The sequence below is a fragment of the Corapipo altera genome, unplaced genomic scaffold (assembly GCF_003945725.1).
Source record: "Corapipo altera isolate COAL_440 unplaced genomic scaffold, ASM394572v1 268, whole genome shotgun sequence".
Taxonomy (NCBI): domain Eukaryota; kingdom Metazoa; phylum Chordata; class Aves; order Passeriformes; family Pipridae; genus Corapipo; species Corapipo altera.
The window spans coordinates 2,702,988-2,729,826 of NW_020884901.1; the positions used below are offsets into that span (position 1 = coordinate 2,702,988).

The 26,839-nt window shown below is 58.7% G+C and overlaps 1 protein-coding gene across 1 annotated transcript in view; it reads right to left on the reverse strand.

The window, feature by feature from the left end:
• NOTCH1 (notch receptor 1) overlaps nucleotides 1-26,839 on the reverse strand; it is a 43,712-nt gene that overhangs the window by 8,991 nt on the left and 7,882 nt on the right. Inside the window, exons 3-25 of the mRNA XM_027650233.1 lie at nucleotides 15,278-15,540; nucleotides 14,605-14,943; nucleotides 11,450-11,572; nucleotides 11,060-11,293; nucleotides 10,767-10,922; nucleotides 10,489-10,674; nucleotides 9,929-10,042; nucleotides 9,206-9,319; nucleotides 7,978-8,211; nucleotides 7,537-7,647; nucleotides 6,689-6,881; nucleotides 6,340-6,485; nucleotides 5,660-5,773; nucleotides 4,541-4,660; nucleotides 4,095-4,247; nucleotides 3,448-3,676; nucleotides 3,113-3,314; nucleotides 2,833-2,986; nucleotides 2,421-2,605; nucleotides 2,091-2,223; nucleotides 1,520-1,777; nucleotides 1,298-1,410; nucleotides 227-798 (exon numbers count right to left, since the gene is read on the reverse strand). Coding sequence (XP_027506034.1) covers nucleotides 227-798; nucleotides 1,298-1,410; nucleotides 1,520-1,777; nucleotides 2,091-2,223; nucleotides 2,421-2,605; nucleotides 2,833-2,986; nucleotides 3,113-3,314; nucleotides 3,448-3,676; nucleotides 4,095-4,247; nucleotides 4,541-4,660; nucleotides 5,660-5,773; nucleotides 6,340-6,485; nucleotides 6,689-6,881; nucleotides 7,537-7,647; nucleotides 7,978-8,211; nucleotides 9,206-9,319; nucleotides 9,929-10,042; nucleotides 10,489-10,674; nucleotides 10,767-10,922; nucleotides 11,060-11,293; nucleotides 11,450-11,572; nucleotides 14,605-14,943; nucleotides 15,278-15,540 — 4,446 coding nt within the window. The remainder of the gene's footprint in view (nucleotides 1-226; nucleotides 799-1,297; nucleotides 1,411-1,519; nucleotides 1,778-2,090; nucleotides 2,224-2,420; nucleotides 2,606-2,832; nucleotides 2,987-3,112; nucleotides 3,315-3,447; nucleotides 3,677-4,094; nucleotides 4,248-4,540; nucleotides 4,661-5,659; nucleotides 5,774-6,339; nucleotides 6,486-6,688; nucleotides 6,882-7,536; nucleotides 7,648-7,977; nucleotides 8,212-9,205; nucleotides 9,320-9,928; nucleotides 10,043-10,488; nucleotides 10,675-10,766; nucleotides 10,923-11,059; nucleotides 11,294-11,449; nucleotides 11,573-14,604; nucleotides 14,944-15,277; nucleotides 15,541-26,839) is intronic.

A 26,839-nucleotide genomic window follows, 5' to 3' on the forward strand; every position in this document is an offset into this window, starting at 1 on the left:
CATCTGGAATGAGCCAAACCCAGAGAGCTTCTAAGTGGATATAAATTCAGTGAGACCACAGGGAAGCGTGGTTGCTTGCTCACAGGCAACAGAACAGAATGCAGAGAGTGAACACAGGTCTGCATCTCGGAGCCTTAGCAGATGCAAGCAGAAAATACCTCCAGGTGATCAGCACATCAGGAGGTCTTGTCTATAAAACAAGAGGGTCAGTGAGCAAGTCACTTACTTGCACTGCCCCTCGTATTTCTGGCAGTCAAATCCATCGTAGAGGCAGCCAGCGTTATTGCACTGGGAATCACACTTGCCATCGTTGAAATACTTCCAGCACTGCAGAGACTGGGAGCAGTTCTTCCAGGGATCGTTGAAATTGAGGGAGCAGTCGCCCCCGTCCCAGCCACAGGCGTGGTTGTTGCACTTCCCGTCGCAGATCTTGTTGCCGGCGTACCCCGCGCAAACCGCGATCTCGCACTTCTCCTCGATTTTGGGCGGGATGATGTCCTGCCCGATCCCACCCTGGAAATCGAAGTCGAGGATGTGGCAGTTGAGGCCGTTGAAGTTGGCGGGGCAGTTGCAGCGGTAGTAGGGGGAGGCATCGCCGAAGAACTCGCAGGTGCCCCCGTTGTAGCAGGGGTTGGACATGCAGGGGCTGCTGGCCGGGTACTGGCACTCGGGGCCCGTGAAGGCCGGCGCGCACATGCACTTGGAGCTCTTGTGCATGGAGATGCAGGTGCCGCCGTTCAGGCAGTGCAGGTTCCCACACGTGCGGGAGTCGTTCTCGCAGGTGGCGCCCACGAATCCCTGGGCAGGGGACAGCAAGGAGGGAGTCAGAATCGCTGATGCTGTCCTACGAGCAGCCTAACCCATGTGTGTGTCCTGGGAAACCCAGGGAATCAAGGCATGGCTCTGGTGCATCCTCTAAGACTAGTGATAAGCAAGAATAATCTAGAATGTAAACCCTGTTAGAGAATCGCCTTAAAATAAAGTGAGGTCTCCAAAGCTACCTGCTCCACTTTTAGGTGGTGCAAATAACAGTCAGCTAGGAAGAGCCAGTCCTACAGAGCTGTGCATGGTACCTGCAGGCTGTCTTCTCTCTGACCCTATCACAGTGTCCTTGCAAGCACGTGGGGTGTGCAAATACAGACATGTCCTGCCCATGAGCACCCACAGCAAAGCATCCTCCACTGGCTATTCCAGCTGGGGAAGCCTCAGGGGCTAAACTGGCCCCTCGAGCACAGGGCTGGCTTGCAGGGCCTTTACAAGATGCCATGCTCAGAGCTGGAGAGGAACAGGTACCTACCGGGGGGCACTTGCAGATGAAGCCACGGCCAGTGTTGCTGGCAACAGCACACGTCCCACCATTTCTGCAGGGTTTGCCTTTACACCCGTCCACCACAGTGTCACAGCGACGGCCTGCGAGGGAGAGGAGTGTGTGAGGAGCAGAGGAAGGCGCGGGGATGCCTGGGGGGGCCCGGGGGGCTGCAGGGCTGGGCTCTGGAGTGGGGGGACACACGGTGCTCACCTGCGTAGCCAGGTCTGCACTCGCATTTGTAGTCGTTGACCCGCTGCACGCAGTTCTGGGTGCCGCGGGCATCGCAGGGGTTGGACAGGCACTCATTGACGTCTCCCTCGCAGCGCTCCCCTACAAAGCCAGGGGGGCAGATGCAGCTGTAGCCCCCTACCCGATCCTTGCACTTGCCATTGTTAAAGCACTTGGGCCCCAGGGTGACAGGATCAAAGAAAGGGCTGCAGTCATCCACATTGATCTCACAGTGCACCCCTAGAGAGATGGGGGAACAACCCACACAGCTCATCAAACAGTGTCGGGGTGCCCGGTGGTCCCGTGTGCGAGCCCTCCCTGCGGAGGGGCTGAGCCTGACCACGGCAGTGGCAGCCTGAGCCCCAGCTCGGGCAGGGGCGACGCGGCACCGCGCGGCCAAGGCCGAGGCTGCGTGGCCTTGATGGGTAAGCCCGCGAGCAAACACCAACCTCCACCACTGCGCCTGCTGCTGCTAACCCCAGCAGCTAATGAGCAGAATCCAAGGATATCTGCACTCAGCCCACTAATGCCCCAGCCTGGGGAGTTAATTTACCTTGGGTTCCTCTGGGGCAGGAGCATTTGTAGGTATTGATGAGATCGATGCAGGTTCCTCCGTTCTGGCATGGGTGGGACAAGCACTCATTGATCTCCTCTGAGCAGTTAACTCCATGATAACCAGCCACACACTGCAAGGAGGGAAGAGGGGAACTATCAGAGAGGTTCCCTCAATTCCCAACTGGCTGCAGGAGCACAGCCAGCACCCCAGCCTCCAACTTAGTGAAGGGGCACAGCACCAGCCTGAAGCCAGGACAGCTCCTTGGGCAGCAGAAAGGCACTAACTGGGAATTTTTCTCTGGGTGTCACTGGCCCCCATGGCACACACCTCGCAGGAGTAACCTCCCAGGTAGTCTGTGCAGGTGGCTCCGTTCTGGCAGGGGTTGGGGGAGCACTCATCCACCTGCTCCTCGCAGTAGCTGCCAGTGTAGCCGGCCTGGCAGCGGCAGAAGTGAGTGTTGCCAGTGTCTACACAGAGCCCTGAGTTCCTGCAGAGATGTGCTACATCGATACCTGTCAGGGAGAGCAGAGTGAGATGCAGGGACCTTGGTGACATACACATACCACTAGGCCACATCCCAGCCACCAGGCATCCCACCAGGAACCACAGCCAGGACTGCAGCCTAGGGTGGTGCATGTTACAGCAACCCTTGAGATCACTCTGGTTGTGCCAAAGATCCCCACCAAGAGAACTGACCCCAGCCTGGCTCTGTGAGTCCATACACATGGCTGGGACATACCTTGCTGCTTGGCAGCCACCTCGCAGGAGACACTGGGGACGTCGCAGTAGAGCCCTGTCCACCCGCTGTTGCACTCACAGCGGTACAGGTTGTTGGTCTGCCAGCACTTGCCTCCATTTTTGCAGGGAGAGGAGTCACACCAGCGCACCAGGTTCTGGGGGAGCAGAGCAAGAGATGAGGGTCAGGACCCAGCAGGGCTTCTGCAGGAGTGGAGACTGCAGTGACCCCCCAAATCCCCAGGGCAGCATGCAGAGGTGGGCACTGCCCGAGGTTCCTCTACCTGGCAGTTGAGCCCGGTGTATCCCTGGGGACAAGTGCACTTGTACGTCCCGTAGCTGTCCTGACACGTGCCCCCATTCAGGCATGGTTTGGAGTCACACTCATTGATGTTGTGCTCGCAGTAGCTGCCCGTGAAGCCGGGTAGACAGACGCAGGTGAAGGTGTTGATGCCATCCACGCAGGTCCCACCGTTGAAGCAGGAGCTGGGAACACAGACATCACATCCCAGCGAGTCACCACTGGTTAATCTCCACACCAAAGCCCCCGCCCACCAGCCCAGGGCTATGGGGCAGCAGGGGGACCTCAGCCCTTGCCCCAGCCATGGCAGGGCTGTACCTCTCCGTGCAGTCGGGTGTGTTGTTCTCGCAGTGGATGCCGCTGAAGCCAGAGGGGCAGGTGCAGGTGTAGCTGTTGACACAGTCGGTGCAGTTGGCCCCGTTCTTGCAGGGGTTGCTGGCGCACTCGTTGATGTCCTCCTCGCACTTGGGCCCACGGAAACCAGCCAGGCACTCGCAGAAGAATGTGCCAATGCCATCGGAGCAGGAGCCACCGTTGTGGCACGGGTCTGGAGAAGGAGAGATGTGAAGATGAGATGGGTCTAGGCACAGTGCAGCAGCCCAGCTCAGGAGGTGCCCCACAGCACTGTCCCCACACACATTCTCTGGCTGCGTGGAGGAATAGGACTGAACCCAGGCACTGGGCAGAAGCTAAACCAGCCCCACCAGGAGACTGGGCACAAGGAGGGCACATGGGACACATTATCCCCAGCCTCCTTCCTCCCGCTCCCATCTGGCCTTAGACTGACACGGCTTGTCCGGGATGTGTTTGAGGTGGCCCAAAAGCCTCAGCAGGGCTCACAGCCCAGCCCAGGCTGCAGTGGCAGCCCACGCACAGGGAGGAAAATCCCAACACAAGGAAGGGGGATGAAGCTGATGGCTCAGGGCCGGGCTGAGCATGGCCCATGGGGCAGCCCCTGCTCTTACTGGGCTTGCAGTCGTCGATGTCGGTGTCGCAGTTGCGGCCGGAGAAGCCGGTCCTGCAGGCACAGCGGTAGCTCCCATTGGTGTTCTGGCACGTGGCTCCATTTCGGCAGGGGCTCTTCACACACTCATTGATGTCAATCTCACAGGTCTGACCTGGGGACAGAGCAGGACAAGGGCCATGAGGGCTGGAGGTGCTGGCGAAAGCCCCGGGGATGACAGTGATGTCTTGGGCACCGCTCACACCAGGGACAGGAGCCCTCCCAGCAAACTGCCCTCGCCAAGGGGTGCAGGCAGTGGCTGCCTGGCTGAGCCATGGGGCAGGTCGGGACCCTCCCCAAAGCCTGGCACCATGCAGGGCTGCTCCCTGGCCATGCCCCCTCCCCTCTGCCTTTCCCTCCCTGAGGGGAGCAGGGTGTGCTGAACCCCCAAACAGTCCATGCCCATACCTTGCCAGCCAGGGGGGCAACTGCAGGAGAAGCTCTTGTAATCTTCCGACTCCCGGCACTCGCCACCGTTCTTGCAGGGGCTGCCAGCGCAGGGGGCCAGCACGTCCTCACAGGTGGCTCCTGCACAGGCAAAAGCACCCACTGACACCCCCTCCGAAACAACAGGTGGCCCAAGATCCTGCTACTCCTGTTCCCTGCCCTGGGCTGCTGCCAGCTCTGGGGGAGGCTCTGGGCTTCCCCACCACCCCAGGGCAGCCCAGCTGGGACCATCTCCTCCATCCCTGGTCGCCCATGACCCCACGTCTCCCACGAACCCTTTAAACCCTGGCAATCTGGGCTGCATTAAAGCACTGCACACTTCCTTTGGCAGGGAAGTGCTGCTCGGGGTGTCTTTTCCCCCTTGCACTCCCTCCCCCCCTATCCCTCTCCGCTGCTTTCCTGTTTACGTCCAGCCAGGGGACACGTTCCCTCCGAACCCTTATCTTCCCTGTCAGCCAGTATCTCCTGAACTGGCCTTTTGCTATTTTCCAGAGCCTTCCCCTCCCTGCCTGCCCAGTCCCCGTCCCCCCCAGGGGTTTCTATGGCCACTGCCGAGGGCAGGAAACGGCTCATGGCTTCCTGCAATTGTGCACTGGCTGCACCGCTCTGCGCGAGCGGAAGCGGGAGGCCGGCAAACAGGAATTGGCTCAGCAGAATCCCCCGGCCCCTCGGCCTCGGCTCGCTCCCTCCAGCGCGAGCATCGTGGCTGCAGAGCGGGGCCACCGGCACCGCTGACCCCCTTGGGCGGTGGGGTGTGAGCGGGGCGGCCGCTGGGCACTGCTGCCCCTGAGCCACCACCACCCTGGTGCCCTCCAGAAGGAGGAGGAGGAGGAGGAGGAGGAGGATAAGGAGGGAGGAAGCTGTGTCTGGCAGCTTCCCAAAGCTCCTGCAAATTTCCTCCAGCTGCGCTGTGGAGAGGGGAGGTGGAGCTGTGACTGTGGGCAGCCCCATGGCAGGGCAGTGCAAGGGAAGCCTCTGTGCTTGGTGCTGGTTTGTTGTAAGTTCAGAGGGACCAGTTTGGTGTCACATGTGAAGCAGAAGCCCCACAGAGCCGTGGTGGGGCACAGGGTGCCCCCTCACCTGTGTAGGGCAGGAGGCAGTTGCAGGTGTAGCCAGCGACATCGTCGATGCACGTGCCCTGGTTCAGGCACGGGTTGGAAGCACATTCGTTGATATTGGTCTGGCAGTTGGGGCCTGTTTTAAGAAAAATAGATAAAGTCAGCTGTGATAGAGCTGCATGTGCTGGTGGGAGGGGGCTGAGCGTACAGTGGGAACATGGTGACAATGGTAACAGCCCACTCATTGCTCTGGAAAAGCCTCCTGTGCTCAGCCCCAGCCAGGAGTGCCCAAACTTTGCTGAAGGTGCCCAGGCTGGTTGCACTGCCACAGCTCCCAGACAGACCTGGGGCTCCACTGCTCCCACAGTGAGGCCTCCAGCCCACTCAGCATCATGGGAATGCCCACTCACAGCTCTCCCCCAGACCCCAGCACAGGGGGGACAAGGTAGCATCCCTGGCTGCACCCCTAGAATCATGGAATCACAGAATTGTTAGGGCTGGAAAAGCCCTCTAAGACTATTGAGTGCAACCAGCCCCACAACATTCATCACTAAACCATGTCCCCAAGTGGCATGTTCACATGCCTTTTGAACACTTCCAGGGATGGCAACTCCACCATTTCCCTGGGTAGCCTGTTCCAGTGCCTGGTCACCATTTCCCAAGAAGAACTTTTACCAAATATCCAATCTAACCCCCTCTTACCGCTGAAGCCCTCCCTGCAGGTGCAGATGTAGCCACTGGTCATGTCCTTGCAGGTGCCACCGTTCATGCAGGGATTGGATTCACACTCATTGTTGTTAATGTCGCAGTTGGTCCCACTCCAGCCTGGGTCACAGTCACACTTGTAGCTTTGGGGAAAAATTGGGGTATAAAGATCTGGTCCTCCAGGCTACACCAGCCATCATTTACCCATCAAATCCTGGCCCCTAATCGTGCCACTGCAGGAATATATCCGACAGCACTGGCACAGAGCATGGACAAGCACTGACTTGGGGGACAGATGCTAACCCTGACTTTGCTACCCCAGCAGCCCCTGTGCCTTCCAACCTACCCATTCAATCCATCATGGCATTTCCCATGGATGCAGGGGTTGCTGTTGCACTCGTTCACTTCAGACAGGCACTTGGGGTCGTGGAAGCCCTCGGGGCAGAGGCAGGTGAAGCCGTTGATGCCATCCTTGCACGTGCCCCCGTTGTGGCAGGGGTTGCTGGCACACTCGTCGATGTTGATGTTGCACATGCGCCCTGGGAAAGGGGGAGTGAGGAAAAGTTACCCCATGGGATGCACAGCATGGCAGGGGGGTGCATTCTGCCTCACCTCAGATCTCGGATCTCCGGACACACGAGTGCCGGCCGCAGAGGAGCGGGCTGCCCTGCAGGGAGGGTGACTTCACACCCTGCATCGCCTGCCTGGCTTAATTAAACGTGACTGGGAAGAGGCCGTGCCCTGGGCTCGTTTGGTCCAGGAGGGAATACTGAAGGGGGGCAGTTTCAGCCTGTAACCCTACCTGCCGTGGCTGACAAAGCCAGGCTTTATTTCGGCTCCCAGTGGGCCCGAGGACAAGGGGCCGTGCGGGCGGGGAGCGGCGGGGGCTGCTCCCATCAAAGCCCTCCACCATTTGCAGCAGCGATCAAACAAACCAGTCGGACAAGGCAGCAACCTGATACCCATGGGAGTGGGCGCAGCGGGAGTCGAATTCGCGGCACCAGACACCCCTTTGATTTCAGCCTGAGCCAGGGTCACCCTCCTGAACAAGCAGGAGCGCTGGAGGGTGCAAAACCTCCAGCGAGTGGGATGGCAGCCTCCCCCCTCCTTATTGCACCCCCCTCCTGGTGACATGGGGCACCAGAAGCTGCAGGTCCCCAGGGTGTGGCGGTGGCTGCCATGCCCTGCTCTCACCTGTGTACCCCGGCTCGCAGGTGCACTCATAGCCATTGATCTTGTCGATGCACTTGCCGTAGTCGCAGGGGCTGCTGGCGCAGTCATCCAGGTTGATCTCACAGTTTGGTCCTGGGGAGGAGAGGGGTGTTGTTAGGGAGTCCCAGGCTCTGCTGATGCAACAAAATGAAGCCCCCTGGCACCAACTGCTGCTGCCGCTCCACAACAAAGCACCTCCTCCATAAGCAGCTCCCGGCTCCCAGCTGGGGTGCGGTTCCTGCTGGATCCAGGCACCAAACCGGGAAAACTCGCCCTCACCCAGGATGCCCCGGGCCAGCCCCAGCACCAGGGCGGCTGCTGTCGGCGGCTCAGGGCCAACCTGCCCTGGGATGGGGATGGGAATGGGATGCTGCACCGGCACGGTCGACCCGTGTGGAACCCCAGGGGTTCCCTCCCGCTCACCCGTGGTCCCTTTGAGGCAGATGCAGTTGTAGGCGTTGTTCCTGTCCTGGCAGGTCCCCCCATTTTTGCAGGGCTGGCTCTGGCACTCGTTGATGTTGATGTCGCAGCGGTGGCCCGTGTAGCCCGGCTGGCAGAGGCAGGTGAAGGAGGCGATGCCGTCCTTGCAGGTCCCGTAGTGACACGGGTCGGGGTCACACTCATCGATGTCAATCTCGCAGTGAGCACCTGTGAAACCTGCCACCAGTAGGGAGGACACAGGGTGAGGATGGGGGACACAGGCTGAGGATGAGGAACACTCCTTCCCATCCTGGCTATGTGTGAGACAGTACCCTGGGATGGCTTTACCTGCCCACCTGTCCTTCTGTGAGCCCCAGGACCCCCGGGAGCGGGGTGCAGGCAGGGAGCACCCCAACATGCCAGTCGGACCCCGGCTTGGGGGCTTTGTCCCGGGGTGCACAATGACCTGCATTAAGCCTCCTCGGCTCAGGAACGGGGCCCCGCACTCGCCCGCAGCTCGTCCCGGAGCGTACGGGGGGGCCGGCCGCAGGCACCCCCGAATAATAACCCCCCCGGCAGATCCTATTCTCCTGGCCGGCTCCCTCCCCGCCGGGTTTGGGGGTGGAGAGCCGAGGACAAAGTACAGCTTTGACTAGACCCCGCCAAGCCCACATAGCAGCTTTTCATCGGGGCTTGGCATTAGCAAGACACTAATTAGAGGCCATTCAGCTGGAAGATTTCTGGCGGGAGCTGCTCCACAAAAGAGCCACTGTTTGCCACCAGGGCTCAAGTCATCATTTTGTGCAACTGCTCCTTGGGTTTCGGTCGGCGAGCCCCCACGGCCCTGCACCTTGCGTCCCCATAGAGGCAGCTTTATTCCTTCCTTCCTGCCTTCCCTCTCGCTGCCGCCCGCTGCTGAGGCAGGAGCACGGCGGGACGGCTGCTGCGGGGCCACACCTCAGGAGTGCTGGGCTCTTACACCTGGCTCTGGGGCTCCACTCGCTCCAACGACACCTGGGATAGGGACAGTCCTGCCTCGCGGGAGTCACATCAGCAGGGACCGACCCCTGATGGAAGGTCTGGGGACAACCCCTACAGAAGGTGCTTGGAGAGGAGGGCACTTAATAATTCATCAGCGTGGTTTTATGGCACATCACAAGGAAGAAGGTGGCTTGTTCCTGCCCAGTGGGGTGGGACCCCTGGAGCCCCCCAGGATGCAGGATCCCCTCACCTTCGGTGCACTCGCAGCTGTAGGTGTTGGGGCCGTCCACGCACTTGGCGCCGTTCTTGCAGGGGGTGCTGGCGCACTCGTCGATGTCAAACTGGCACAGGTGCCCGTTGAAGCCTGGAACGGAGGGAGAAGGAATGGAGGGAGAAGTCACGTCCCTGAGCAGCGGCCAGAGCCGCCCCAGCTTCCCCCGCCGCCGGGCAGCTCCCGCCGGGCCCCCCGCATCCCGGCCGGGGCGCCGGGTTTCCATGGGGACGGCTGCTGGGGGCCCTGAATGTGGGGCTGCGACCCACCATTGAGAGCATCTTATTTACATCTCTAGAGGAGCAAAGTCTCTGAACTTCAAAACCTCCTTTCACAGATTAACCGTCTCCCCATTCTCCGCTCCACCCCGTGACTTTGACACCGCATTCAAAGCCGCTGGTGCAGCCCCCCCCTCCCCGGCCCCTGGCCCTCCTTCCCAAAGAGGGGCCTTTTCAAGTGCAAAGCCGTGGGGTTTAATCCTCCTTCCCCTCTCCCATGGGCCAGAGTTGGAGTCCGAGCAGCATTGCCAGAGTGGGGCTCAGCCCCTCACTGCAATGGAGAAACCTCCCTCCAAAAGAACCTCTCCACATTTCGGAAGGCTCTAAAATTTAAGGAGCCCATTTTCAGCTCCTTCTTGGCTCAAGCCAGGATGCATCCTGGCTTTGTTTCTGCCACGTTGGCAGTGGGATTTATGCCACGTACCAGTGGGGCACTCGCAGTGGAACTCGTTGATCTTGTCGAGGCAGTTGCCGTTGTGCAGGCAGGGGCTGCTGGCACACTCATCCGTGTTGATCTCACAGTAAACCCCCTCATAACCTGCAGAGAGACCCAGCACCGTCAGCACCACAGCACGGGGTGGGCACGACATGCAGGATGGGTGGGTTACACCTAGGCACATCTGGTCCATCTTTAAAAGGCAGCTCAGAAGCTGTTCTACAGGTGGTGGGACCTGAAGCACAACCTGCTCCATGGTTGTCCAACCCAGATCTCCATGCCTTGGCTCAATCCAGGACAGCAAGGTTGGCAAGAGGAGTCCAGTGCAGGGGTGATGGTGCCCAACTCTCACCTCCTGTGCCCCCCACCACTGTGGGAGACCACACAGTCTTTAGCAAGCTCTTTCTCTTCAGTGCAGCCCCCAGGCACTCAGGAGCTTCTCACCCAACCCAGCACTGAGCTGAAGCTCAGGGGCACCCAGAACCCTCCCGCTGCCCACCCCCAGCACCATGGCCAGTCTGCAGGGGTCTGCAGAGCTGCCCACCCACCGGGCATGCAGATGCACTGGAACTCCCCGATCTGGTCCAGGCAGGTGGCATCATTCTGGCAGGGGTTGGAGAGACACTCATTGACATCGATCTCGCAGCGAGGGCCCGAGTAGCCCTGCAGACACTGGCACTGGAAGGACCCTTGGGTGTTGATGCACTTCCCTGCATGCTCACATGGGTTGGCTCCTGCAACACACAAGCACAGCTCACAGGATGTGCTCCTGGCTGCACCAGCACCTTCCCCAGCCGTTCCACATGGGCTCAGCCCCAGCACTCACCCAGAGAACACTCATCCACGTCCTGGTTGCAGGCTGGCCCCATGTACCCCGAGGGACACGTGCAGATGGCTTTGCCATTGACGGGGTTGGTGTCGCAGTTGGAGCCCTCGTTGCAGGGGTTGCTGATGCAGGCGTCGTCCAGGTGGCACAGCAAACCTGGGCAGCGAAAGGCAGGCTCACGTCAGGGGCAATGGGCACACAAGTCATGGTGAAGCGAGACCTCAGCAAGGAGCCAGGGGACATGGAGGGAGCTGCCACCCTGCACTGCAGGCAGGGGACAAGGAGGGGCTCACCCGTGCGGCCGTGGGGGCACTCGCAGTAGAAGGAGGCCACCCGGTCGTGGCAGGTGGCCCCGTGGAAGCAGGCGGCCATGGCGCAGTCATCGATGTTCTCGCTGCAGTCCTCGCCCGTCCAGCCGTTGACACAGACACAGTTGTAGCCGCCGTGGTTGTTGTGGCAGGTGCCACCGTTCTGGCAGGCATTGGGCATCAGCTGGCACTCGTCCACGTCCTCAGTGCAGTACTGACCTGCCAGGGGACAGGGCACCTGCGTGAGGCCGGCGCTGCCCCCCTCCCGCAGGCTCTGTAAGCAGGACAGTTCTGCCCACCCAGCCCCTGGCACCCCCCAGGGCAGGACCTGTCCTCCCAGCCCAGCCCTGTGCCACCCTCACATCCCTGCATTACCTGTCCACTCGGGCGGGCACTGGCAGTTGTAGGTGTTGACGCCGTCCACACAGGTGCCCCCATTCTTGCAGTTGTTGCCTGGGCAGTCGTTGATGTTTTCCTCACAGTTCTGACCCGTGAACCCTGCACAGAGGAGATGTCTGTTGTGATGCCAACTGGCTGTGCCACCATCTCAGCCCCCGCCACCCCCTGCCAATGGCAGGTTGTTCATTATAAGGTGCTGAGCGTGTGCCAGGTGCTCCCAACTCGTCTTTGAAGCAGCTGTCTGGTTTCATCCCCATCTCTATCCCGCCTCTGCCAGAGGCTGGTTCTGCTGGAGCCTGGAAGGCAGCAGCTTCCTCTGCTGATGAGGGCAGACAAGGTATCCCTGTGCCAAAGCCCCCAGGTCTGGAGACACTTGCCCCGGGCAGCAGAGGATCTGAGTCCACGGCATAGCTGGAATGAACTAGGGCTGCTCCCACGAAGGCTGGTGGCACCCAGTGCTGAATCACCAGCTTTTAATTTCACTTGTAAAGAGCCTCAGCAGCAGCGTTTGCCCTGGAGGGGGATCCAAGTCCCTGCTAGGGTGAGCCACCTTCCCACAGGGCACTGGGCTCATCCCAACCCACCTCTTGTGTGGGGAGCCCGGCTGCTTGGGTTTGTTATCACCCTCACCTGATAGCACAGCACTCATGGAAACTCTGCCTCCCCCAGTCTCTCCACCAGAAACAAAGCAGCCAGGCCCTTCTCAGGGCACCTCCAAGCCCGTCCCCCTCTGACCAACATTTGTTTAAAGAGCTGCATTCACTGTATGGCCCCCAAAGCCCCTGACCCAGCTGCTGCCCAGGAGCTGGGGGTTGGGATGGCAATGCCAGCCCACATAAATTCCTCACAGTGTCCATCCAGTTCCCCCAGACTCCCCAGGATATTCTGCAGCTCCAGGCAAGGCTGCTCCCTGTGCAGACAGCTCAAAATGTTACCTCCACAGGTAAGGAACGGGTGCTCAGACTCATCCTCTATGGGATCCCAGACCCTGGCCCAACTGAGGGCTCTCCCCTCGCCCTCTCCACGCTTTTCTCTCCTCAGTCCCATCACATGGGGAGCAGCCACAGGTTTTTATGATTGCTGGTAGGAGCCCAGAGCAGACAACATTGATTTACACCTCATTTTTAAGCAGTTGGGCTGAGACTGAGCAGCAGTAACTGGCAACGTCCTAGATACCAGGATTAACTCATTTTGAACCATCCCAATGACTAATTAGTGCTGCAATTACTTTAAACTCAGGGTTACATTCTACAGCGATGGCACGATAAAACAGCCCAGATTAGTTTAACTTGAAGAAACCTCGCACGACCAGGCCTCTCCGGGAATGAAAAGGGGTCATTGTTCCGGGTCTGCTGCACCACATACCAGCGTATCAATCACCCCTTATCATGAGGAACAGCCCCCCACCCCTCCTGCCTCTGCCCGTGGCTGCACAGCTCCTGCAGCGAGCCATGTGGGATGGTGGAGGTGCCATCCCACCGGAGCAGGGGCTGTGCCACCCCACGGGAGGTGAACCAGCTCCTGCAGGATGCAAATCTCCTGGAAGCGGCCCACGGAGCCGCAGCTGGGCGTGGAAGAGCCGATCCTCCCAGGGAGCAGGGATGCTGCCCCAGGGCCATGCCTCACCCCCCCCCCCCCCCCCCCCCCGACGTGCCCCATGCTTGGGCTGCTCAGGGAAAATGCCTCGTCAGCAGAATGGCAGGGCAGGGCCTGGGCTGCTCCTCCTGCCACCTCCACCTGCCCATCCCTCTGGCAGTGCTGCTCTGAGGGGACAGGGCTCGGAGCTGCTCCAACAGAGCATCGCCCCTGGGAGCTCATCCTGGAAAGAAAGGCTTCCTTCCTGGCACTGCTGGCCCAGTCAGCCCCACACCTCACTGTCCCTAAGGACAGGAGCTTTGCTCCAGCCTGAGTGAGCGGGAGATCCTGCAGGGCCCTGGGTATTCTGGATGGTTAATGAGATTCCTGAGTTACTGCAGCCAAAAGCTTTGGGAAGGGGATTGAACCTCTGAGCCCGTGTCAGAGATCAAGACAAGATCCCCCACACTGCTCACAGGGATCACGTATCTCCCCCTAGCACCAGGCTGGGCTGCCAGGATGCAGCTACATCTGTGCCCATCCCTACCCAGATGCTGTGGCCCCAGCAGAGATGGGGCAGGAGCTACAGGGAGGGAGGCTGGAGCTCCCTAGGGCAATGCCAAGCCCTGCCCAGGGTGCAAAAGCAGAGAAGGTGCCCACCCCTCACTCGACAGGTGACCAGAGGATCAAAGCAATCCCACGAAAGGCAGCTGCCCACAGCTTCCTTCCCAAGGAGAGGGCGGATGTGTCCCCTCCACATCTGCCACGGGTGGCCAGTGTGGCTGGCTCAGGTGAGAAATGGCACTTGCCCTGGCAAACAAAGCCTGGTGTGGGCTGAAACTCCACTGTTTCATTTCTCCAGCTGACCCAGGGATGGGGGGAGCATGGGGTTGCTCAGCTCCTTCTGCTCCCTGCCCCGACTGCGCTGTGAACCCCTGTCTGAGGGCAGAAGTGAAAGGGCTTGCTGGGGTCAGGGGCCCTTTCACAGCTGCTGTTCTTCCCTCCAACTTGAAGGGTGCCAAGCTCCCTTCCAGGGTGCCACCACCCCTTCCAGGGTGTTGAGCTCCCAGGACAGCCCCATCCGGCCCCCCCACAAGAGCCCTTCATGCCAGAGGCTGTAATCCTGCTGGGCTGCTCTGCCAGAGGGAGCAGCAGCGAGCACGGAGAGGGTCTTCCTTCCCCAACTCCATTTGCACTCGGAAACTTTCCAAAATAGCTATTCCGGGCTAATTATTCCACTCTGGAAGTGGATTAAGCTAAAGCGGAAAAAGGCACTCTTATTCTGGAATATGAGCATCCGCACAGGGGCCTCTGCTCAAACAGTTGCTTTGGAAGAGCTATTTTGGTGAAGCACCAAGTATAAAAAGCCCCCAGATGACCTCTCCTCCTCGGGCATTGCTGCCCAGCGTCTTCCCAAAGGCACGTGGCACAACGAGTTTTGTCCCTCCCAGAGTCATAACTCATGGGAAGATTGGGCACTGCTTGTTTAAGGCGGACAGAGGAGCTACAAGAGGGTCCCCAACCCCTTTCCTCCCCCTCTGGGAGGCAGTCCCTACCTGGCAGGCAGGTGCAGTCGTAGGTGGTGTCCCCGATCTGGCGGCAGGTGCCCCCGTTCTGGCAGGGTGAGGGATTGCAGGGCACGTAGAGGTGCTCACAGTTCTGCCCAGTGTATGCTGGCTTGCAGGAGCACTGGTAGGTGCCCACCTCGTTGGTGCAGCTGCCCCCGTTCTTGCAGACGGGCGGGGAGATGTTGCACTCGTTGACGTCCTGCTTGCAGTTGGCGCCGTGGAAGCCGGCGGTGCAGCGGCAGATGTAGTGGGCTTCGAAGGGCACGCACTGGCCCCCGTTGGCGCAGGGGTTGGAGGCGCAGGGGTCGGCCTGCTGGCAGGTTTTGCCTGGGGAAGGCAGGGAGGGAGGATGAGGATGCAAGTTGCAGCTCTGCGACCTGCACCGGGTTGCAGACCGGATCTGGGACTGGTTGTAACTAATCCCCCTCACCTCAGCCCCACCATCAACACCGTGCAGGAGGGTCGCAGCTCCCCTAGCCTGGACCCTCCTAAACTCCAACCTGAGTTTGCAGACCACCCTCCCTATCTCTCCCCCAGAACTGAAGGAAGCCAAAACCACAGGCATCTCTCCATCCACGGGGCTATTCCAGGAGCAGCCCCTACCACAGGCCGTCCCTCTGCCCCCGGCCGTGTCCCCACACCACAGAGTGACAGCCCTCACCTGACCACCCGGGCGGGCAGCGGCACTTGTACTCGCTGAGCGTCAGCAGGTCACAGGTGCCCCCGTTCCGGCAGGGGTTGCTGAGGCAGACGTTGTCGCGGGGCGTCAGGCACAGCTCGTCGGTGAAGCCCAGGCGGCAGGCGCAGGTGTAATCCACGGTGCTGCCGCGCACCACCGCGGTGCAGGTGCCGGCGTTCTTGCAGGGGGAGCTCAGGCAGGGGTTGGGCAGCTGGCACCGCTCGCCCACATAGGCACCGCTACACCTGGCAGGGGTGAGACACGCCGTCAGCGGGATCGCCCCGAGGGGACGGGGGGGGGGCACCTGTGCGAGGCCCAGGGACCGGCCCAACCCCGCCCCGCATCCCGGCACAGCACGCCGGGCTTGGCGGTGGCGGGGCTCTGCCCTGGCTGCTCTGGGCTGGGAAGAGGAAGATGAAAGAGGTGCTGGCAGCAAAGGCGTCCCCCATTGAGGGGCCTGCGCCGACTTGCACAACCGCAGCCGCGGCGCTGACATCCCACGTCTCATGGCAGGGAGAGTTCTGCCTCCCCTCTCCTCGCTGAAGAGGAAGCCAAGGCACAAGGGACATATGGTGGAACCAGGAGGAGCATCCCCACACCTGCACCCACAGACCCCAATGGAGAGGTGAATCCATGGGGCCAGGCAGCAAGGGGACATCCCTGCACCCACTTTTATCCTCCCTCCATCCTAAATCACTCAAACGTGATCAAACAGGGATTCAGCATTGGCTGGCAACAGGTGGGACATGATTCTGCTCCTCACGACCAGCTGAGAGCTTCTCCAAAGCCAAATCCCGCGTTAGGAGGGATGAGCTGCCCTGGCTGCTGCGTCCCTCTGTGTAGGGGCCCTGAGAAAAGACCCCCCGATGACACCACCAGCTCCACCATCTGTCACTGTTGGCCAACAGGGCTGCAGCAACTGCCTGGTGCAGGACTGGGCCTGGCAACAGGGACATGCCCCAAGGGCAAATCCACCAACCATCCCAGTGGGGCTGGCAGGACCACACAGAGAGGAGAAGGTGTCCCTTGGGAAAGGGAAGATGGAGCAAAGCTGACATTGAAAGTCCCAGGAATGAGACACAAACCCTCCCACATAGCACCTCTTGTATCACATCTGCAACACACTGATGCTACCACACATTTTGTCCCCAGCCAGCCCTGCTCACTTTACACTTGCTTCCACAAGGGATGTTCTGCCCTGGCTGGGCTGTGCCAAGTACAGCATGGGAGGAACTGTCCCACACCACGATGGCAATGCCACCATGGCAGCACAGGGCACACCAGGCTCAGCTCATGCTCTGCTAGCAGAGGCCTTGAGAGCAGAAATAAATCTGGGATCCTGCATGCACGGCCATGAGGCATGGGTAAGGTAACCCCTGCTGGAGGTGATGGGTGGGGAAGGTGACAGCACCTGGGCACTGGGGGACTGCAGTCCCCGCTGTGCTTTGGTGGGCTGGGGCTCAGGGCACCACGTGCTGACACCTGTTGCCATCAGAGCTGGTGGGATGCTGCATTCCCGAGCCTCGTGCGCGGCCTCCAAGGCTCACGTGGCAGGGGGGCAAGCAGGGGGGTCCTGGGGAGCACTGCAGGGCACAGCATTGACCTGCAACCCCCCAAAACACAAATGTGGGGCTCCTCCAGTGAAGCACAGCCAGCAAACCCCCACCCTCAGGCGCCCCAGCCCGGAGCCACCACTCTTTGCCGCGCCGTGCCGGCGGCACGACCACGTTTTGGCCCCTGCTCCCCCTCTCTTCTTCCCTTCTTTCCCCCCCCCCCTTTTTTTTTTTTTTTTTCTTTTTTTTTTTTTTTAACCCAATTCTGATTTCATTGTTGGGGATTGTGTGAGAATTTGTCAGGATTCGGAGACATTTTGAGTTAATGAGACGGCATTATCCAGGCCAAATGAAAAAGAAAATGTGTATAATAATAAATCAGGGCATCTGCTCGGCACACAAAGGGCGGCGGGGAGCAGGTGTGCATCCTAATGAGGCAGAGCAGCTGCCGGCGCCCGCGGACGATGCCCGGCTCGCCGGCGGCTCCGAGCCCGGGGCGCCTCGACCGCGGGGCGACGGCGCTTCTGGGTGGCTGAGCCACGGCCCCGAGCGGGGGAATGCGGAGGTTGGGGCCGTGGCTGCCTGAGAGGGCTCTTTGTGCGGGGCCCGGGCGAGCGGCACAGGCACGACGCCGGCAAACCGCTCGGGTGTGCAGTCATCTGTTAAAATCTCCGCTCCCCCCCCCCGCCTCCCCGCACCACACACGCTTTTTTTCTTAAAACAATCCTCCGGGCTCTCTCGCGGCGGCTGGCGGACAAGGGGAGCGTCACGGGATTCTCCAACGGGAGAAAAAGGCGGAAAAAAAAAATTCTTTCTTAGTCGAAAAAAAGAAAAAAAAAATTGGATGGTGGACAAAGAGCTGCGATGGCAGCGCGGGAACGGCCACGGTGGTACCGCCGTGGGCAGCGGGAGCGGGAGCGGATGCTCCGGGACCAGGAGGTGATGCTCTGCATCCCGGGACAAGGCAGGCGGCCAGCAGGGCTATCTCTGGGATTGGGGTTCCTGCGCAGTGAGGTCAGGGAGAGGGGCACGCAGCCCAACACCCTCCCACCCAATTAGTTTTCGGACCGTTTCCAATTTCAGCGCAGGCGAGCGGGTGGTTTGAGCTCAGGGATGGGACGTCGGAGCACAGCCCAGCCCAAATTTGGGCATGGCTATTAGCCAGGAGGTTAATTAGCGATTGGAGGAAGAATTCTGAGGGGCAGGGAAGTCCCTGCCTGAAGGCACGGGGAGGTTGGGGTCACTGGCAGTGCCTGGGTTGGGGACTAACCCACGCCTGGCTGGGCTGCCCAGGTGCTTTCCAGGCTTTTGCTTCAGGAAACCCCTCAAGATGCATGGAGTTGGTAGATTATTTTTAAATTAATTTCTATTTATGTGCCTTAAGAGCTGATTTATGGCTGCAATCAGCTCCAGAAGTGAGGAGGGTGAGGCAGACGGCAGGGAAGGGTTCGACATGGAAGGGCTGAGCTGAGCACACATGGACCAAGGAGGACCAGGGTATGCTCATGCTCCACATTTCTCCTCCTAGAAAAGGGGGTATTTCCAGCAACTCTTCAGAAAGCAAGCAATACAGCACGGGCACCCTTAAAATCCAGCAGTCACTGCTATAACCCACGGAGCAGTTGGCGTCATGCAGTGCGGGGCTGTGCGACACAGATCCCCTGGGGATGCCTGGTGATTCCTGAATCACAATTTCAGCCTCACATACCCACTGCACACACCAGCCCCCAGCTCAGGGAGCCCTCTCAAATCCTTCCACATTTCTTAATCACCTCAGCTTCTTTTCCAAGGCAGCGCCCAGGACATCCTCCTCCCTCACACTTCCACAGTGCTGCCGCATCATCTGTAGATGTTCCTGCACAGACCAGTGCTATTCCTGCCCACGTCTGCAACAGCAAGTCTGAGATGAGGCAGGGAAGAGCACATTCCTGGCTGTGGACAAAGCCACAGGATGAACTGCACCGTTCCCTTCCCTCACAAGTCCCGGAGCTCACTCACAGACAGAGACTCTGGAGCTGCATTTCAAAGCGCAGCGACCACAGCGGCTTTAGAGTCCCAGCTGCAGAGGGAAGCCTGGAGACAAGTCTCGCATGCAAAGCAAGAGATCAAAAACCAGGTGAAGAATCAGGACAGTCCAAGATGTAGTTATTTTTCAACTTTCCCAGGTCTGGAAAGGCCGGATTCGGCAGAGTCAGGTTCAGCTCCCAGCTGTGCTGCAGCCTCATCATGCGTCCACCTACTTCTCCAGGGACTAAAAACCTCTCCTAAAGCTCAGCTCAGGGAGCTCAGCTTTATTTTCTGTAAAAGAAACACACCAGGGGGTGGTGGTGTCAGGGCTTCCAGCTGAGCAGACGTGGAGGATGTGAGGTCCCCGCGGGCTCAGCCAGGTGAACATCACCCTGTGGTTTTTCCTTTGGCATTTCCCAAGCAAGGGTTACCCAAACCAAACCCCAAGCAGCTTATAGAGATTAGCATATGAGACATTAAAGCTATGCTTTAATTATAAATATATGTGTTGGCAGAGGACAGGGCGGGTGCTCCAGGATCAAAACAGCTCAGAAGGGCCATTAGAAAGTAGCTTCGAGGCGGTGAAATGTGGCCAAGCTCCCCAGGGTCCTGAGGGGTTTCTGTGAAACCCCCAGAGAGGCCAGTGTGGTCACACTCCCAGCTCCATGTGTGACGTACACCCTGTTCCCAAACCAGGCAGGAATGGCTAAAAATACCGGTGTCTCTCCCTCCCCCGAGCGCAGCTGAGAACCGTTTCCGTTGACTCATTAACCTGCTGAAGAGGCATCAAACACTCCAGTCGGGACCCATCCCGATGGAGGGTGACGGAATCCCGATCCCAGGGATGGCCAAGCCCTGCTCCAACGCATGACGATCCCTCTCCCAGCACCATTTCAGCACATGGAGCAAGTCATGGCAGACTGACTCATAACTCTACACTTCTGGGGTGTTTTCCACCAAGGGACAAGCACCAGACAGGACAGGGGACAGCAGTCAGTCCCCATCCCTGTGGATGGGATGTTGCACATGGTCCTTGCAGGGGTGAACACACTGATTTACAACCCCTGAAAGTCTGGGGCTGCCGTCCATCCTGGTGGCTTTTTGTTTCAGGGCAGGTCAGGCAGAGGCTGGGGGCTGGATTCCCACAACTCTGGGCTGGGATGTGTCTTCCCCCTCCACGCTGGCCCAGAGTGAGCACCCGTGTGAGGGGGAGGCGCATTAATAATGCACCGTGCTGCTGACCCATAAATCTCTAGCATGATTCATGGCCAGTGTGAAGGGTGATGGAGAAGGCCTTGTCCAAGGTCAGACAGCAAGTCCCGGGGGACAGCCTGGGAATGGCAACAGCAGCCCCAAATTCCCACCCTGCTCCCAGCACCGAGCCCAGGCTAAATCTGGGTCTGCTCAGCACGAGCACGTGCATTTGTTGTGTCTGCTGCACATCCTTAAGGAGTTACAACCAGTGGTCCAACGCTGCAGCTATTCCAGCAAAGCTCCAGGAGATCTCAGCAGATCGGATAATCAAAAGCATGAATGAGTTGTGGGGGTGTATCAGAACCTGTGAGCTCTGCTGCCAAGCCACTGTCCCAGCTCTGCTCTACCTGTCTGCTTGCCCGGCTGTGGTGACTCCCAGCACCCCCTCATCCCACTGCAGTGCCGGCAGAGCTGGGGTGCCCATCCCACTCCCCCCCACCCCATGGCTGTTGTGCTGGGCTCTCCCTGTGTGTGGCTCCGCGCTCCACCAGCCCTTTGTTCGCTCCGTCCCCGCTCGCGGCGCACAAGGCTTTTCCTCCAACCCACCAGCAACAGGTTTTGTCCCTCCGCAGCAATGCGGGCACTGAAAGCATCCCGAGGCAGATGTTTCTGCGACCTCTGACCCAAGACTAATGTTTTCCTTTCTGTACTAAGCTGCCATCTGCCACGGCCGGCACAGATGACACCCAGGCGCTCCCGCAGCCCACCCCGCCCCGGCACGGCTCCCGCATGGTGGTACGGGGGCTTTGTTCAAATTTGGGATGTGTCAGCCCTGTACAAGCACAGCCTGGGGGCTGGGGGGTGTTTCAGAGGTGCTGGGTGCACGGGGGATGCCCTGGATGTGGGGGCTCAGCCTGCACCACCCCGCAGCTCACAACACCCACTGCTCTCCTGTCCTGTCCCAGCGCGTCCTCCCAAGGGACCCCGACAGTGGCAGGGCTGGAGGTAAAACCCACCTCAGGCTTACGATGCACAAATTAAGCCATCAAGCAAAATGGAAACCAGGTGTAAGCTGGAGCACGACCACTGGACATGCAAGAGCTGTCTCCTATCCCAATCCCATCAGGGGCCAGCCCCACATTGTGGGAGGGGCTAGTGGGGAGCCCCATTCCAGCCCCTAGCCCCGCATCCAGGCTGCCTCTTATCTGCTCTGCTATCACATAACCTCTTCCTCACCCTCATCTGCTGGAAGCATAAACGGCCGTGGTTGTTTTCCCCAACGTATGAGCAGCGTGGGAAAGCTGAGCAGGGGAGGCTCGGGTCTTTCCTCAAACCCCATTTTAGGGGTACTTGAGACTAATGGGGCAGCAGCACACCCAGGTGGTGGGTGTGGGGTCTCCCACCACGGGGGGCAGCCCCCACCCTGACAGGCTGGGTTGGGGGGATCTCTGCTCCATGGTACCTGTGCCTTGGAACAGCACCTCAGATGAGCCACTACTCCCTGTGAGAGCCACCCTGGTGCAGAGAAGGTTCAGGAACCATGACCATGACCTTGCATGGTGCAGAGGGTCCCCACCAAGGGACCATCACACCCCCAGAACCCTCTGCACCAACAAATGCATGGCATGACCAGCAGATGCCTGTGCCAGCGTGGTCTGGAGCCAGCGGAGTGAATCAAGTGGCCAAACATGATCAGGACACTCAGATTTCTCATGTTTGCTGGCAACAGCTGAGGGAAGGAGAAACAACCTGCAGGAGAGTCTCCCTTAGCTGCACGACAGCCCACAGCCCCTGCAGGCTGCTCCCAGCTGCAGAGCAGTGACACAACCCTACCCCACTGTCCCCAAACCTCTCGGGGTAACCGTCATCCTCGGGCTGACAGGGAACCACAACTGCCTGCTCCACACCTTCCCCTGCACCCCAGCAGCTGCAGACCCTGGGTGATAGGGAAGCCTGCTTTCCATCAGCCAGCCACACACAGGAGTCACCTTTCCAGTTGTGCCAGTGGCTTCCTGCCTACCACAGCCTGGAAGCAACAGTCCAGCTTTCTCCTGAAGTTACACCCTTCCCCGTAAGACACGTTTGCTCACTGCCAGCCCAGGGATCCCTGATCTGCCCTGGCTCCAATCCGAGCAGAGAAAGGGCCAGTGCTTGGGGATATGTCTCCATGTCCCTGAGAGAACAGACATGCTTCTTACTCCATCTTATTCCATTCATTCTTATTCCATTGCCTCCCCAAGAACCCCTCCCATGCTGCACGGAGCAACAGGTGTGTACTACTGTCTACAGGAGGGCTTCCCAGTGGCATCAGCCTGCCTTGGAAACGCCCTGCTGAGCACAGGAGCACACTCTGGAGCCAGGGAAAGGTCTGGAAAATGGTCCTGCTGGAAAAGCAGAGCTCAGCACCCTGCTCTCTGCTCCCACCTCTCACTCAGCTCCTGGCCTGGCACCGCCACTCTGCTCAGGTGGCATGATACACCTGGAGCCAGCAGAAGGAAATGGGAGCAGGGAGACAAGGAACATTTTGGACTCTGCCCTGACCTCCCTGGGGCATGTGGGGCTGTGGATGCTCCCTCTGCCCTGGCAGCCAGGGGCTGGGGGCTGCTTGAGCCCCCTCCAGCAGCAGGCACGGCCGGGCTCACTGTACCTCACCTGCAGCTTCGCTCTGTGGTTTCTGGCACACGCGGCCGTTAAGAAACCAAAGGCTTTGCCACAGCTCCCAGGAGAGCCAAGGCATGAAGGCAGAGCTGCCCAGCTCCCCTCACCCATGTGGGGCACCCCGACTGGGTGATGCACCCCAAAGCTCCCCCGGCGCCAGCACGGCCCCACAGAAACCTCCAGCAGCCGCGACGCAGCTCCCAGCACCAAAACCCAGCACGAGACCAAACTGGTGGTTTTTTAAGAAGTCCCATCCAGGCCCTGCTTTATTAAACACTCTGGGACACCAGCCTGGGAAAAAAGCAGAGTTTCACACAGGGAGGTGGTTGGCAAAGCAGCAGGTTACTCCAAGTGACATCAGGTTAATAAAGCAGGAGCAGATCTCCACTCTTGTTTAATTAAAAAAGCAAACTGCAATCCCAAGTCTTTGATGTGTTTTTTTTTTCTTGTTCCATTTCATTTTTGACCTAGCCCAAGCCATCTAATTGAGATTTTAAGATCCAGACTTTCATCTGGAGAGAAACTAAAGGAATTCCCAAACCTGGATATACTCATGGACAGGAGTGGGGAAAAACGTGCTACAGCCCAGTTCCTCCTACGAGCTTGAAGGGAGAGGGAAAAAATGGCTTTGTTTCTTAAGCAGACATTAGTCAGGATAGTTTGGGAATCAAAGTTCCCATTGTAATGAAAAACAATATAATCCCATTACTAAGCAGAGTGGCCAGGCTATTCACCGGGTGGTAACTGGCTACCTGGGAAGGAGCTGCCTTTCAATGGAGCTTCATTCACAATAAACATGAAAGATGTCGAAGGAAGAGCCCAAGACAAAACTCGCCCTCATTCCCACCCTCAACAATGGCTGCTATGAAATATTTGTTTTCCCCAGTTGATGTTTTTTATATCCTCTCCCGGTGTAAAGCTGCACGGCCCCATTGTTTGTGGGAGCTCGGCTCACTCCGCTCATCCCAGCCCCTGCTCCTTCTCTTGGAGGAGCCCATTTATGGGGTGACCATGAAGGATGTGCTTCCAGCAGAGGATCCCCAGGGAACACAGCCTGGGTTGAGGCCAGCACATGATCCCACCACCCATCCACAGGACAGGGGTGGCTTTCCTGGGGCAGGTCCTCCAACAAGTGTCAATGGTGCCCAGTGTGCCCATCAAACACCAGTATGGCACCCAGCTCTTTTCCTCCTCTGCGGTGCTGCTGGCACCTCTGGCATCTGAGAGCACTCTCTGCAACTGCTCCCTGCTCTGGTTTCTCATTTGTAAACTTTTCCCCTTTAAAAACACTTCATTCTTTGAGCCAGCAGAAGGAAAAGTCAGAATTTGGGGGAGGTGGGGAATTTCCACCTCCCCAGGCTGCCCACCAGCCCTACACTGCTGGTGCCCAGGGCCACTCTCTCTTCCCTATCCCTTTTGGGGTAAATGCCCATTTTTCCCCGCAAGTCCACACTTGCTGCCTGTGCAGGGTGAATTCACAGTGCTGTGCTCCCAGAGCTCTGGCACTGGTGTCACACCTCTCTAAGGAAATGATGAACTCCCTTTTTTTTCCCCCTTTCCCCCTCAAACCAAGTCTTGGTTAAACACCGCGCAGCCCGAGAGCCAAATATGGAAAACTCCCACGCGTGACCCCACCATCCCACTCTTCTAATCCCGAACATAAAACCTACAATTAGGATCTGAACAGCCACCAAAAGTTTAAACAAGCTAAATTTAGCTCCAATATTTATAAACAAAGAGGAGAGGGGGGTTTAGCAGAGCACACGGGTGCCCCTGCAGCACAAACCCAACCGAAAGCCAGAGAAATTCCTGCCGGGGATGTTTCAGTGAGATGGGGAGTGGGCAAAGGCGGCAATGGCCAGACAGTGACGGATCCAGCTCCCCCTCCAGGCTCATGGCCACAAAGCTGCTGGTTTCCCCTTGCAAGCAAATCTCCCAAAAATTGTTACGAGCAACAAAACCCTTGCCCACTTGGAAACCATGTGCTGAGGGATGTAAAGCATCACCGAGCAGACGGGTATCAGCTCCCGGGATCTGTATCCCAGGATTTCTGTTGCCGCTGAGTTTAACCAAGGAAACGGCGAGGGAGGGAGGGAAGACTCTGCCTCCGACACCTTTTGCCGGCAGAAATCCCTGTGTCAACATGACGCCCTCGCCGAGGGAGCAGGGACAATGGTGGCGGCTCTGCCCTCCGGCCGCAGCCTGCATTCCTGCCCCCCTCCCCTGGAAACCCCCCTTTTGTGGGGAGCAGCAGGCCCTGTGAAAGGGCCGTCTGTCGCCCTGCCTTTTGACTTGGAGGTCTGTGTCTAACATTTTAATAGGGGCTGGGGGCCAGGGAGAGGCCCCCCCCTCCTCCCGGGCTGCTCCCCCGCGGGGTCACTCTCCCAGCCCGCCCCAAAGTCGGGCAGCGGGTGTGAGGGCGGGAACTGGGAGCTGATGGTGGGTGTGAGGGCGGGAACTGGGAGCTGATGGTGTGGCACATCCCACTGGGGACGGCCACATTCCTCCACCTGCTCAAGAGGAGCCATCCGATGGGTTAACCACCCATGAGCGCCTTTGGGAAGGTGTCCTTCCGATCCCCCCTGCAAGGATGCACTGGTGGGGTGGGAACACTGGGACATGATCTCCTTCATGGCTGCTCATCAACAGCAGAAAATTTCCATCTTAAAATAAACCACTGGACACTCACAGATGCTCAACCCCCAGGTGGTGATGCCAGCAGGGAGAGTGCGGTCCTGGGGTTCCATCACCCTGCTGACACCAGCTCTCTCAGCAAGGGGGCATGGGACAGAGCAGCTGACAAAGCCAACAGCCCCAGTGCCAAAGGCTCCTTTCCGTGCTTCTCTTGGGGACAGCTGTGGCGGACACAGGTAGTGCCACATCACACCAGGAGCCACAGGGGAGGATGAGGAGGAATTGGCAGCTGGACACAAGGCTCAGCCCTCGCAACAGGCAGGGACTGATCCAGCACAGCTCAGGAGGTCCAAGCCAACCTGGCACTGCCAATCTCAGCTACACTGACTTCAGATCAAGCTCAAAGCAACAGGCTGCCCAGCCCATGGGTGCCCCTCCAGCACCCAGCCCTCCCACCCCACCTCACCACCAGGCCACTTGCCTGCAGGGTGCCCCTTCTATTAAATAAGGGCAACGTTATAGCATCATTAAAACTTAATAAATCCATTTCCCATATAAATACCATTAAATTCAGATTTTGGGGAAGGGAATTAGGGTGAAAACTTGTTAAAAGAAAATGACTCCTGCGAAAATAAATTTTTGCAACTTGACTGAGCATGAAAGTTTCCCATTAAAATGCAGCTCGGCTCCCTTTGCTGGAAATGTGCAAGAGCCTAATAACCAGGGCCTAAACATTAACTGTTTAACTGGCTTTTCCAATATTAACTCCAGGCTGCCATGGGGGGAAGGGGAGGACGTGACGGGTGAAAGCTTAAAGCAGACATTAATTACTGCTGTGCCAGGGAGGAAAACCCGAGCGCGCACCGCTCGCTTCTCACCACCACCCTGTCCCAGGCCACGTGGGGGGAGGCTGGGGCTGTTCTGAGCAGGGCCAGGAGTTGGACTCAGTGATCCTTGTGGGTCCTTTCCAACTCAGGATGTTCTGTGATTCTATGATTCCCAACAGACACCAAAGTTGGACACGGCACTGCATGAAAAGTAGTGGGCACGATTGCTGCCCCACCAGTTGATGACCATTGTAGGTCCCTTCCAACTGTAAATATTCTATTCTGGGGGGCAAAGCTCCCCATATGGCCCAGCCAAACATCTCTCCCCCATCCCCAACGCCTCACATAGGCTTTACTCCTGTCTCTCTCACACCAAGCACTGCATTTACCAATGGGAACCACCATCATCAGCAGGTTGCCCAGAGAAGCTGTGGCTGCCCCATCGCTGGAAGTGTCCAATGCCAGGTGGATGGGGCTTAGAGCAACCTGGCCTAGTGAAAAAGGTCCCTGCCCATGGCAGGGAGTTGGAACAAGATGGTCTTTGAGGTCCCTTCCAACCCAAACCATTCCACAACTCTCACCTAATTCACCTCCCTGAACCAGGATGCAGCTGGCAGGCTGTGCTTCTCCTTCTTGCACTGAGACAGGTTTTGATGTTCAAGTAACCAACT